Below are 14,180 nucleotides of genomic sequence, written 5' to 3'. Positions count from 1 at the left end.
TTCTTTTGCCCAATCCCCAAGCATATCTACTCTTATTTCTCAAGATACTAATTGTCAGCATTTGAATATTAAAAAAAACTTTCTGATGCAAATTCGCAAGTTTAAAAGAGGATTAGTTTTCAAAATATGAAACAGACTGTTTTATCTTAAAACTTCTAAACCTGAATTATAATGTAAATGAATAGGAAATGCCAATAAATCAAAGTCTAAATTCAATTTGTCAGTCTCCATTTCTGTGAAAGAAAGCCAGAGTCTCAAGTTTCATTATATTTTCCTCTTTTAAGAGTGGACAGTGCCACAGAATCTGGGTGGGAACAGCCCATAGGCACAATGTTCCCACTGGACAATGAACTAAACAGAAGCCACCCCTTGTTCACAGCTCGTATAGGTGTGAAGTTGAAGATACAGCCCTATCACCATTAAAACAAACAAACAGGGGTGCCTGGGTGGTTCAGTCGGTTAAGCCTCTGACTCCTGTTTTCGGCTCAGGTCATGATCTCAAAGTCTCCAAGTTTGAGCCCCACCGTGAGGCTCTGCACTGAGGGTGCAAAGCCAGCTTGAGATTCTGTCTCCCTCTCTCTCTGCCCCTCCCCCATTCTATCTCTCTCTCTCTCTCTCTCTCCCTCTCTCTCTCTCTCTCACACACACACACACACACACACACACACACACTCTCTCTCTCTCTCACTCAAAATAAATAAACTTAAGAAAGTAAAACAAATAAACAAGTCGCTCTTGAACAGAACAAGAATATATTTTCCAGCCTTCCATGAAACTAGACGGGAGTATCATGCTCATAGCAATAATTTTTAAGTCAATTCTGACGGCTTTCGGGATTTTTCTCTTCACTGAAGGTACAACAGTTTATAATTTACACAACGTTTTATTACTATCCATACAAGTTCATCATTTTATGGGGCAAATTAGCTTCTAAAAAATACCTAGACTTCTAGGTACTTCTGGCACACTCATCTCTGAAATAAAGAATAAGTTCTGACTTGAAAAATTTAATCAATAAATGGTGTTTCTAGCACTTACACATAAAGATTTCTGCTGTAAAACTGTATATCCTTTAAACTTTCTCCCACAATTTATTGGTCACCAGGACCCACACAAAATGGTCAGTGTCTTTCTTATTCTGAGGCTAGAGCTGTAGGAAATAATATACTTACCAGGTGGGCATTAAGCTGCTCCCTGGCTGTTTCCGGTAACCCCCCCAGAGGTTTGGAGGCTAACAGATGACGCTCCGTGTCCGTCAGCCACTGCTGCAAATCCTCAATCTCACCATGGAACCCTTTGGCCTGGAGTGATACAGAATTTTAAGTCTGGGCCATAAACACATTGTCACTTTTAAGGAGAAAACAATGTCTGAAGGAGCCCGGCCTGCTAAGCCTCTCTCTGCGTTCTTAACAACAGGCAGGTGCCAGTGGATTTGCCTTGCCTTTCTTCATGGTGAGAGCTCTGGCAGATAAGACTATTACACTAAGAGCCAGAGGGCTGCCTTCTCATCTGCTGTGTTCTTTATCCCACTTATTTTTACTCCTCTCCTATGGTACACAAATTAAACAGGGTCTGCAAACCAACGAAAGAATTCCATACTATTTTGGTCTGGAAGGCCATGAAAGGCTGAGAATCTACTCTCTTATTCACCTGGCGCAAGGCACCATCCAGCTGCTGCTTCCTTTGTTCTGTTTTTTCCAAAACATTTTGCCATCGTTGATTTAGAATCTCTAGCTTGTTCTGAAGGTTGCTTGCTTCTTCTCCTGCACTTGATGCAATTAGATCATTTCCTGCTTTGTTAACGGCTTCCACTGTGGACTGATGGGCTAGTACATCATTTTGAAGCACCTGAAAATATGAAGAGAACACTATGTTTGCTAGCTCATAACATGTTAACAGTGCTTTTAATGCAACTATTTTATTTGCTGAAGATAGAACATTTGGAAACAAAACCATCGTCTACAGAAAGTTTTAATACTAAAAAAGTGTTCAAATGGTGGACTTCTTTTCCCTTAACTTTGCAGCTTTCCTGGATATACCTTTAGTCTACCTTGAAATGATTATCAAAGAACATTTTGCTAGTTCTTCCCATTAGAATAACCTTATATTGAGGACATTAAGTATCTAGAGATTATAATCAAAAGGTTATGAAAGTTTTCATTTGATTCAAAATCATTTTGACTGAACTTAATTTTCATGTCTTAAGTAAACAACTTGAAAAATATTTTGATTTCTATATATCCATTTTCAAATACAAAATTATTACATTCTTAGATAATGCCATGCTTTACAATTAACACTCTAAGAGGAAAAAAAAATTACCACAGACTATTCTTCAAGCTTCTCTCATTGGAAAGATGCTACAATTAACTGCTAAGTAGACAGGAATCTTAGGATGCCCTGACAGTAGAGGAAAAGAGATTTCACTGGACAGCAGGAATACTCAAGCCCAGCAATCAAAAGTGTAGCTGTTCCTTTACGAGAAAATGCACATTTGAAGTGTCCACTACAGATTCCAATAAATAACACCTTCCTTATGTACAGTGAAAATATCAGAATAGACCAATAATGCTTAAATGTGCTAACGTGGGACAAGAATGTTAAGTGCAAAAAGCAACCACAAGGCTAAAAAAACCCTGAAATTACACTGAAAAGAATTGCACTTTAAAGAACAAACAGAGCTGGGGCACCTATTTGGGGTGGCTCAGTCAGTTAAGCATCCGACTTCAGCTCAGGTCATGATGTCGCAGCTTACGGGTTCGAGCCCCTCTTCGGGTTTTGTGCTGGCAGCTCAGAGCCTAGAGCCTGCTTTGGATTCTGCGTCTCCCTCTCTCTGCCTTTTCCCCAGCTCACACTCTGTCTGTCTCTCTCTCTTTCTCAAAAATAAATAAACATTAGAAAAAACTTAAAAAAAAGAACAAATAGAGGTTAGGAATAGTTTCAAGAAAACCGCAGTTATGTTTTTGGAAACCAGAAGAAACCTTCCTCTCATGTTAGTAAGGGCCAATGGTAATCTTTCCCTAGATTCACTGGCTGAGGGTTAACAACAGGAGAGAAAAGAAACATCATGTATCATCCTACATAAGGCATCCCACATCTGGAGGGAAATCCAGAACAGGGGGATTTTTAGTGAAGAGCACTAATCATCTGTGATAACTGTTTTTCTGACGATATGCACTCATTCTCTGAGGCACCTGTTAAGGAAGTTAAAGGCTATAAAATCAACTGAGGAAACATTCCCTCCCTTCCTCCAGCAACTGTGCTAGTGATTTTAAGCCCTTTAACTTGTGACCTTTGAAAAATGGAAGAAGAAGGGAGGAAATATCCCTAACTGCTCAAAGGTAGATAAACAGAAATAAAAGATCCCTACCTCATGCCCGGCCAAAATAACTGGATCGTGGTGTCTCACTGTCCCACCTCTACTGGACTCTACAAAAATTCCTGTCACTGATGTATGCTGCATTTAAGGACAACTGCTAAGTTGGAATAAACATATTTTTTTTTTTTTATGCAGAGTCAGTCTGACCAGTCATTACTATTCTTAGAAAGGTATAAAATAGACATTAAATAATAAAAAATATTGATACAAAATAGGTCCTAACTGCTGGGCAGTTAGATATGGCTGGGCAATGATCATAAATAAGACAGAACCAGGTAAGAGAGGGAGAGAAATTTAAATTAGGGTACGGTTACTGTGGGGGAAAGTATGAAAGAAGGAAAACTACAGCAAGAATACTAAAAAACTCTTTGTCATGATAGTAAAGTGCCAAAAACTCACCTTTCATTTTAAAATGATAAAAATTATTAAACATTTTCTCTTTGATAATCAAGGAAAACTTATTTAAGGTCAGAATTTATGACATGACCTTAGGTAAGATGCCTTATTAATGTGAATGCTCAAGTACTATGAAAGACTGGACTGTCAGGATAAACTCAACCAAGCATCACCTTTTATTCATTAAGCCTACTGACTTAAGAGATAGGGAATTTTCTTTTCATCTGAAAAAAAAAAATCATTTATCTCACTTCTCCTGGCCAAGTCAATGGCTTTGGTCATTTGCACAAAGATTCTAACAACTGGGTTTCAGGATTTATGTTTCTAGTCAAATGAACTTTATCATAATAAACTAGAATTCTGCTCTCAACCCCCCACAAGTTCTGCTCTGATGACCTACCTAGGCTGGATATCATCTAAGCCTTGAAGATGCCTCTGGCTATCAGTTTGGGGCCCACTGTGTTAAGCTCCATGCTTTCCTCCTCCCTAAACCCTCCAGGTTGTACAGAGATAGGGTATTTTCTATTAAGAATTGTCAACCAAGGGCCACAAAGATGACAACAATGGGCACCTGGGTGGCTGAGTCGGTTGAGCATCTGACTCTTGATTTCAGCTCAGATCACGATCTCACTGTCTGTGGGTTGGAGCCCCGCATCGGCCTCTGCACTGACAGTGTGGAGCCTACTTAGGATTCTCTCTCTCCTTCTCTCTCTGCCCCTCCCCTGCTCTCTCTCTGGCTCTCTCTCAAAAATAGTCTAAAATAAAAAAAAAAAAAAACTTAAAAAAAAAAAGAATTGTCAATCAAGTATCACAAAGATGACAACATAAAGTTGTTGGGTATGTACCTCAAGATATAATTAAAATTTTTAATTTAATTTAATTTTTAATTTAAAGCTCTCCATCATGTTCAGGACATATAAAAACCCTTTAAACATAATAAATATTGTTTAAAACTAATTCAGAAAGAAAAGGACTAAGACACGGAAAGCCAATGAGAAGTCAGGGAGACACGGAGACTGAAGAACAAACCTCCACAGAGTGAGAGATGCACAGGCAAGCAGAAAGATGTTAGACATGCCAAACACACAGCAGGTGACACTCACATGGCGCTAAGGGCGACCAGAGGAAAAACATACACACAGCCTGCAGCGGAACAACATTTTGAGCCTATGACTTTGTTAGGGTATCCCCAACCACTTTTAAAACTAGGCTATGTCAATCCAGTGACAGGGATAATCAGGGATTTAAACCAATATCTGCCACGCAGCCTGGAAATTTAGCCAGAAGTTTCCCATCCTTGCCGTTCTGGATAACTGCCCTGAACAATGAGGAAAAAAAATTGTTTATAATCTTTTAAAAAGTGTGTTTTAAGGAGTTTAGCCTTCAGTTACAAATGTCAAATATGAACCTGAGCTATCACCATCAACTTGAAAAATACATAAAGAGGAAACATACCAAAACAAAACTCTGATGACATTAGAAACACATAGAGTAGAAACACGACATGCAATCACAGCTACATACATGGTGCTTGGCGAGTTCAATTTCAATGGCCTTAGGGTCTCCTCCCACAGGCTTCTGTTCACTCAGCAGGCCCTCAGTGTGTGTCAGCCAGGCAAGCAGCTCATCCAGGGCATGCTGGAACTGGCCCAGTGCTAACAGAGCACCTTCTAGCTTATGCTACAGAAACAGTGGAGAGGAAGAAAATCCATATGAATTCGATATCATGAATGACATACATTTATAAAAATAACAAGAGCAAAAAAGAAAAATCAATGGTTGCACACTGTGTAATTCTGTAAGCATATCCAATGAAGCCCAATTATATCCTACATTTTACGTTTGACATTCCTTGTGGTTAAAAATGGCATGTCGAGAAGCAGGAAGAGGTCTAATAAAATAAGAATTTACGTAGGGGCTTCAAAAGTTTATGTGCTTAATCACCTATTTTATTTTTTTAATAATGATTTTACCTGAACTTCTCTAACTTCCTAACAAAAGTCTTGATGTTTACCTGTCTGTTGATAATTCTTTCATCCAGACTATCCCATATCAATTTCAGCTCCATCAATGGGTCTTGAACAGTGTGTTTGTCGCTCTCTTCTGTTACTTTCTTCAGCAAAAGCTCTGCTTGATGATTTAGTCTCTCCATTTCTATCTGTTGTTGGTAGGCCTCTGATTTGAATTGCTATTTTTTAAAAAAAGGAGATATACAAGGAAAATGTGTTCTAAATCAAAACTTTAAACAATAAAAATTCTATGGATTCAATATTTATTCTAATTCATATTTACTATGGCCAGGGAGATGAAGAGGAATAAAATCTAACACAAAAGAATTACAAATAAAAAAAAAGATGAGAGAAATATACTTTCTTTATTCAATGTTTTATAAATGCTGGAAAGATATTTCTATTTATAATTTTGACATCTCACTTTTGTTCTCTATAGTACAAATTTAAGATATTTCCAGGTTAACCTTATTCCAATGCCTATTATATTCAATAAATATACACTGACACTGACCTATATGAAACCCCCCCAAAAAAATCTCTAAGAAACCCAGATTAATATTTATTTCCTGCTCAAAAACAGTGCATCCACTGAACATTTTATGTTTTCTGTAGCTGTGCTGTGTTCGTTGATATTCAGTTATTCCTATGCCTAACTGTTGACTCAGAATAACATTATTTTTCTCCCAGTGCTCACTAACATGTATTTAATGATCTTGGCTTTGGCAACCAACACAGGTTAGCAAATGGTTGCTTGTAGTAGGAAACTGTCCTTCACAAAATATTTATTTTTTATTTGTAACAGTAAATCATTAAGTAGTACATTATTAATGACTAAATAGTCCCTTAATTTTTTTCAAACATGAAAATAATAATTAAAAAATAATAACTAAGGTATCATGAACACTTTCTTTGTTCTAACAAACTTATAAAGAAAATAATTTTATTCTCAATTCAAGCTAAGGACACAAAAGTGAGACCAGTTAGAGAACTGTCCCGAGGTCCTTTGGCTAAGTAAGTGAATGCACTGGGATGTAATCTCAAAACAACCTAATCGCAGAGACAGCACTCGTAAGCAGCCTGCTGCATGAAAACTACTGAGATATACGCAAATATTAAAAAAAAAAAAATGTACACATGTAAATGTACAAAAAGTATATCATGTGCTTACTACATGACCACATAAAGGTAAAGAAAATAAAACAAAATCTGATAATGGCAACGGTAATAATTTCTAAATGAAATATTCTATATCACACATAGAGATGAAAATGCTATAATTTTAAAGCCAGATAATAAATGTATATAAACATCTAGTAGAGTTCATTGAAAATGGCATGATGTCTCTTTGGATGGGGACTTGAAATTAGGAAGGAAACAGCTGATCCCACTTGGATAAATGATCATCAGCACAGAGGAATTCAAAGAGGAAACAGTCCAGCCACTTACACAGCTGGAGATCAAGAACCACGAAAGTAAAAATTACAGAGGAAAGCAGATAGAAAACAATAAACATTTTTACAAAACAAACATTTTGGGAAACACTATTATACCAAGGATGTTTCTTCAGCCTGTTAGACTGAATGGATTACTCTGACCCACTGAAAAAAACAAAAATGTTATATGTGTATCGAGGACAATGATACACCATTGAATAATGAAGTTATAAAAATCCTTACAGTATGAGCTACATGTGTATAAAGTATACACCCACACCCTCCCACCCCCTTCCCCTCTTCAGTGTGCTCCCAGCATAAGGATTTCTGAAAGGCTATAGACCAAATCTTAAAAGAAGTTGTATGTAACATTTTTGGGTAGCTTTTAAAAAGCCACCTTTCTGGTTATCATTTTCTGACTTTTCTATAATGAATAGGTATTGATTTAATAAGAAGAAAACTAGTATTTTGTATCATTTAATGAGAACTTATATGCTGCTTATTATGTAATTATGCTATATTAAACCAGTTTCACAATCAAAATGTTAATACTTTAGCTATGTAAAATAAATTTGTGTCAAGAGTCCCATGAATAAAGAACATAAAAATACAATCTCTGATAAATTAATGAACCACACGCATACCTTTAGCTCTTCAATCTGCTGCTTGACAGTTTCAAGATCTGTTCCAATTGGTGACATTGAAGCTAATTTACCACCTGCAATATCTACCCAGTCAAATATTGCCTGAAAAACACATTAGCCCATGAGTTATTAGCACATCTGAAATTGCTATAACATCCCAAGTGCTACAGAAAAGTACAATCATAAAGCTATACAGATATTATGGAATGAGCCTATTTTACAAATTAAGATGGTTCACCTAAATAAGTAAAAGAAACAATATGATGAAAAAGTTGTCCCAAATATGCAATAGATAGAACCTTCAATTCTGCATCCAACTTTGCAAAGGAAATTCTTTTCTGAATGGAATCTTAGAATATTAACAACTTTCAAAAAAGTGCATTTGAAAAAGTTTTATAAATTCAATCACATGAAATAGGCATAAGAAAGCATAGAGAATTCTAAGAGGAAGATTATGTAAATATATTGAAAGAAAAAGATTTCAAAGCCATCTGTTTTTTCTAATAAAGCAAGAAGTTTATTGTTTAGCACTTGAGTAAAATATTTGGCCCAGCTAAAGCCTTACACATTATTTAGATTAGCATAAAAATCCTGCACATACCACAATTAATATTATGACCATGATTCTGAATTACAACATAAGACTACAGAATCTATTTTCCTGTTCTTTTTATGTAATATAAACATTTTAGGAAGGCACAACTCACATTTCTTTCAGATACTGAATGCACAAAATTATTCTGGACTTTAATGAAGTTGCCAGACCATATAGTAGGAGGAAGAATCTTGGAAACTATCTGTTATTTTCATTTATCATTAATAAACCCAATAACTGAAGCAGTAACCTGTGAAATTATATTTAATGAGAACTTATAAGCTGCTTATTATGTAATTATGCTATATTAAACCAGTTTCACAATCAAAATGTTAATACTTCAGTTATGTAAAATAAATTTGTGTCAAGAGTCGCATGAATAAAGAACATAAAAATACAATCTCTGATAAATTAATGAACCCCACGCATACCTTTAGCTCTTCAATTAATAAAAACATATACATATATTTTTACTTTACAGTCAAACCCTGAAATGCCTAGAGCTTCTGGACCTTTCAACATCTCGTTCTAGCCAATCTTAGCTATTTAGTAAATCAAGTGGCCCTTCATTCTCGCAGATGATGCTCCTAACCTATAATGGGCCTTGTCTGTCTAGCAGGGGTAATGAGAGAGTAAAAGTTAAGGTGCCCCAGGGCACCTGGGTAGCTTGGCTGGTTAAGCCTCCCTCTTGATTTCATGCTCAGGTCATGATCTCATGGTTCGCGGATTTGTGCCCCACATCAGGCTCTGCAATGACGGCATGGAGCCTGCTTGGGATTCTCTGTGTCCCTTTCTCTCTCTGCCCTCCCCCCACTTGCATTCTCCCTCCCTCTCTCTCTGTCTCTCAAAAACAAATAAACAAACATTAAAATTTTAAAAAAAGGAAAGTCATAGCGCCTAGCCAGTGACCTCTGTGGCTAATGGCTCCTGAGGGCAAAAGGCTGCAAATGGTGGCAGTGCCATCTGCAGCCACAGAAGAGGGCACAACTCAGTCATTTATTAATAATACATACAAATCATGACCTGCTCCCACAAACTGAGGGCTGGAGCCTGATTAGTTAGTTCCTGGCCACTGAAACCTAACCAATCATTTAACTCTTCGGTTAAAAAGTGGGGGAAGGAGGAAAGTTATATAAGATATTATTTGTGGTGAATTTTTTCATATATTTCCAAAGTTCAAAACACTTTCAACTGGCATGAAGCCTGGCTTCTGATATTTACTTTTACAAATATAGAAATGGAATGGCATAATAAAAAGGAAAAGATGTTCTCATCTGAGCTTTAAAAATAATATTCACTTGGTGTTATGGAAATACTCAGAAGGGCTTTTTCCATACGGTAGGAGGGTTGACAGATTCAACACTGGCCAGCCTGTTAGGAAATGGAATAAAGCTGAAGAAGGTAAGGAGAGAAATGTCCCTGAGCTGGCCTCCACCAACAAGACAATTTTTCATATGAAAAGGGAAACTTTAAAACATGGTTAATAAACTGAATGAGAACCGTTAAGGGGTGTGAAAAACAACCGTGAAAAGGAATTACGTGGATGGAAAGGAAGAAAAACATTTTATACAACAGATTATGACCTAATGAAACAGAAATCTATTTTAGTTCAACGGGGAACACTGGCTTCAAATCAAATCTCTTTTACTCCTGACTTTAGTTAAACTCAGGGATATTTTTAGATAGTGTTTACTCCTTTCATCTTACTCCACTCAACTTTAGAAGAGAACTCCGATTCAGCTCTCATTTCAGTCTGGTGTGGAACCATTAACATTTTCCAAAAATCAAAATTTTTCTTTTCAAAGTAAATTGCACTGTGTGTATAAAAATGTAGTGAGATGTGTGCATAAATCTACACATCTATCCAGTGTCAGAAATACCTTCCAAAAGGCAAAACATACACTGAAGTAGGTGAGCCTACTGCACATGTATCTGCTGTGCTGGGGTGGTGTCAATGTGTAAATCTGCACGCGTCAGTCAGCCCGATTCTCCTCCCAGGAGACACGCCGGAACGCCCTTACCTGTAGTCCATCCTGGTACTGAACGGCAGCCTGCATTGCCTCCTCAAGTTTGTCCACCCGGTCTTTCCAAGCCTTATTCAGAGAATCCCAGGCTGAATTTAACTACAATATAAATATCAGAACTCTTTTAGTGTCATTTATTAAGTTTGCAACTATTTCTTCCAAATATGCTTTAAACAAAATCTTTTTTAAAAAAGCATTTTGATGAGAGTAGGAAATACACTAGCTGTACCTCATCTATACTCTTCTTGACAATGGGTTTATCAGGTTCCCCACATGCAGCAATGAGTTCAGAACCCAGGTTGACCACTATATCCAGCTCTTCCTGTAGTCCATCAATTTCTTCCTTAATGGCCTAGAATAAGAAATGACAGCCTCAGAGTTTTAAGCAAAAACACACGGGAACTAAAAAGATGGACACAGAGACATTAATTATAGTTATTTCTAGGAAGTGGGATTATGATCAATTTTATTTTCTTCTTCTTTTCTAACTTTCTGCGATCAATTTTTTTGAATAAGAAAGAAGAAATATTTTAAAGAAAAACAGCATCCTTTGTAATAAACATGTTTATTCTAAAAACAATATTTAAAGAATTAGTTCTACGTAACAAATACCAGAACAAGCTCCTTTAAATATCAATAACAATGAAAAGTGTAGAGATATATTTTGTTTTTGAAACAAAATAGTTTGGGCAATATACATTTATATTTTTCTTTATTTTTTTTGAAGTTTTTTAAAATCTATTTTGAGAGAAAAGAGAGAGCATCAGCAGGGGAGAGGCAGAGAGAGGGAGAGAGAGAGAGAATTCCAGGCAGGCTCTGTACTGTCAGTGCAGAGCCAGATGTGAGGCTCGAACTCACGAACCTGGGTTCATGAGTCGAACTGCATTCAGGAGTCAGACGCTCAAGTGAGCAAGCCACCCAGATGCCCTGGCAATATACATTTAAAATAGAGGTTGAGTAATCTACAACAACAACAACAACAAAAAAAAATCTAAAGTACTCCTATCCCTATGCACACAACCAAACCAAGCTTGCAGATACAGAGAACAGATAGGTGGTTGCCAGAGGCAGGGGATGTGGGTGGGACAAATGGGTGAAGGGGGTCAAAAGGTATAAACTTCCATTGGTTAAAAAAGAAGTCATGGGAAGCAATGTATAGTTTGGTGACTGTAGTTAATAATACTGCATTGTATATTTTAAAGTTGTTAAGAATAGAACTTAAATAACCAAAAGTAAAGCACGAGTTCAAAAACTTCTAACAAATTAACAATGTTAGTAGATTTAAGATAATCTAGTTTATTATGTCATTTCCCTAAGACTTATAAACTACAAAAAAAAAAAAAATAGGAGAAAAATGCAGTGTACTACTTTTGCTTTAATCTTCTTGGTTAAATATATTTATTCACTCAAGAAACATTTAATAAGCATAAACCAAGCCCAAACTAGGCATTGGGGATATAAATAAAAATAGGGCTATTCCACTCAAGGGGATCGAAGTCCATTAGGAAAAAGAGAGATATAATCAATAAGTTATACTATGTGTAGAGTCTTTTGCATGAGGACAGCATTATGAGAACACAGACAAACTTTCCTAAGTATGCAAGAAAAGATTTTTCATGAAGGCTTACAACCCAAATGACCCTTGAAGTTTGAGTGGGATTTGCCAGAAGAGTGGTAGGAACATATGAGGGTGAGGTAACTAATCCGCAAAGATAACAGAGACTAGAAAGAGCACACCGCAGTGTCAGGGGAAGCCACTTTCTAATAAAGGAGCAGCACTCAACCAAATGGCTTTGAGAACACAGGCATGGGCTATGCTGGGATGTAAAAGGCCAGGACACTACTATCGGGTGTCTGGATTTCATTCTGTAGGCAGTGGATGCCTCCGAGTGGTTCTGAGTGGCGATACGGTAAGAGTAGATCTAGAGAGAGGACAAGGTTGGAAGTCGGGCAAGGAAAAAGACTCTGCAGGTAGGGATACCACTATGGATTACTTCAGAAGCCAAAAACGGAGGGAACAAGGGCCTGAAATAAGGCAGGAGGAGTTGAGATGAAGGGAAACTTTAAAAATACATACTCTCTCAGTGAAATATGTGGGTATAATCTAGTTCCTACTATATCACTATGCATTCTACTTTTGGAACCAAATATAAACTGTAATAGAGTAATTCCGAATATTTACCAAGGGAATCCAGGTTTCATTACAACTTACTTTTTTTTTTTTTTTAACTTTAAAGGAGATTTTCTGCTTACCTCTGCTGCTTCTTGCTGCTGTTTTACTACTGAGGGATCAATTCCAGGATCCTCCAGATCCCGGATGAAATCTTGTGTATCTTTAGTGGTTACGACCAATGACATGTGATCACACCAGAACTTTTCTGCTAATTCCATTACATCCAGTAGTTTGGCTTCCCTTTCTTCCACAAGTGTGTGTATGTTCTCCCAAATGAAAACCATTTGGTCAAGCTTATCCTGAACAGCTACGGCACAAAATAGTATCAAAAAGGCAATATGTTAGCCTCATTTAAGCAATAAAGCAGAATGTTTTAGTTTACACAGAAACAGTGATTCAATTTGCTAAGTATCTAAAACTGGACCCAATTTTAGTTGACCACAGTCTAGTGAGTATCACTAGGCCCAATATAGCATATTCTAGACAAATGCAAGCTCTCAGGGTATCCTACTCCTCCTGAACCAAGGCTCTTTCTGACAAAAGTAGACACTCAAGGGTAAGTGAGCTCAGACTAGACCTAAGTTTACCAAGTTTGAAGTTCACCAAGGCTGACCTTCATTCCAAAGAAAATGAAATAACCACTTAAGCTCTCCAAATCAAAAATACTGATGTCTGTTCAGTCTCAGGAATATAACAATGTAGGATATGTATTTTGGGCTTGTTTCTAGAGTAACCTTATAAACTTCCACTAATCCATGTATGTACTCTTCCTTTTGACCTCCAGCTCTTATCTTTAAGATGGCTGGCTAAGGTCGTGGTTGCCATTTCTGTGGCTACAGGATACCCAGTCTGTTGTACGCATTATAAAAAGTAGTGTGTAATTAGTAATGAGAAAAAAAACAAAAACAAAACCTAGATTTGTCCCTTAGCATCATGCTTTAAACAACTGGTTTAGAAGTCCCAAAGAACACATGGCTTTTGCATAATGGCACACTTTGTGACACAGAAAAACATTAACAAGGGATTTATGTACATAGCTCTTCAACCCCAATGGTAGTACCTTTTCTAAAATCTGGCATTTTGTTATGCCATTGGACCGTCCGTAAACACCAGGACAATTCTAAATGTTTAGAATTATTTAGAATTATTTTAAAGGTAAAGTTCAGTTGTTTCCTTATTCTGAAATTATTACCTTTGGCAGATATGTCTTTGTCAGTGCCCTCAGATCTCGCAATCATTTCCTCTCCCCGCTTTTTAAGTGTTTCATACAATGGTTGTAGCTTCTCCATGTCTACTGACACATTCTTATTCTCACTGATCTGCTCCTTAATCTTCTCTACCTCAGCTGAGATCGAAGGCGGCTGCCTCAAACGCTCCACGATGCGTTCCAGGCTCTCAAGGATCTGGTCTATCTTGTCATGGAACTAGAAGTGAATCAAAGGGGTCATTTATGGGGAAAAGACCTGTGATATCAAATGTCATATTTAAATGAAAACAAAAAAAAACCCCATATAGTTAATGTCA

General features: G+C 37.0%; 1 protein-coding gene across 29 annotated transcripts in view; it reads right to left on the bottom strand.

Moving 5' to 3' along the window:
- DST (dystonin) overlaps positions 1–14,180 on the bottom strand; it is a 491,438-nt gene that overhangs the window by 37,562 nt on the left and 439,696 nt on the right. For all 29 annotated transcript variants that reach the window (XM_019457466.2, XM_019457473.2, XM_019457470.2 and 26 more), the window contains 9 exons: positions 13,849–14,080; positions 12,737–12,963; positions 10,713–10,835; positions 10,481–10,582; positions 7,865–7,966; positions 5,790–5,963; positions 5,300–5,455; positions 1,651–1,848; positions 1,173–1,301 (listed from right to left, as the gene is read on the bottom strand). In XM_019457466.2, the coding sequence (XP_019313011.2) occupies positions 1,173–1,301; positions 1,651–1,848; positions 5,300–5,455; positions 5,790–5,963; positions 7,865–7,966; positions 10,481–10,582; positions 10,713–10,835; positions 12,737–12,963; positions 13,849–14,080 (1,443 nt within the window). The remainder of the gene's footprint in view (positions 1–1,172; positions 1,302–1,650; positions 1,849–5,299; positions 5,456–5,789; positions 5,964–7,864; positions 7,967–10,480; positions 10,583–10,712; positions 10,836–12,736; positions 12,964–13,848; positions 14,081–14,180) is intronic.

This window comes from Panthera pardus, unplaced genomic scaffold (genome assembly GCF_024362965.1).
Source record: "Panthera pardus isolate Hobbes unplaced genomic scaffold, ASM2436296v1 HiC_scaffold_17, whole genome shotgun sequence".
Taxonomy (NCBI): Eukaryota; Metazoa; Chordata; class Mammalia; order Carnivora; family Felidae; genus Panthera; species Panthera pardus.
The sequence above is the reverse complement of the archived record's forward strand: the minus strand, read 5'-3'. Positions and strand labels throughout refer to the sequence as shown.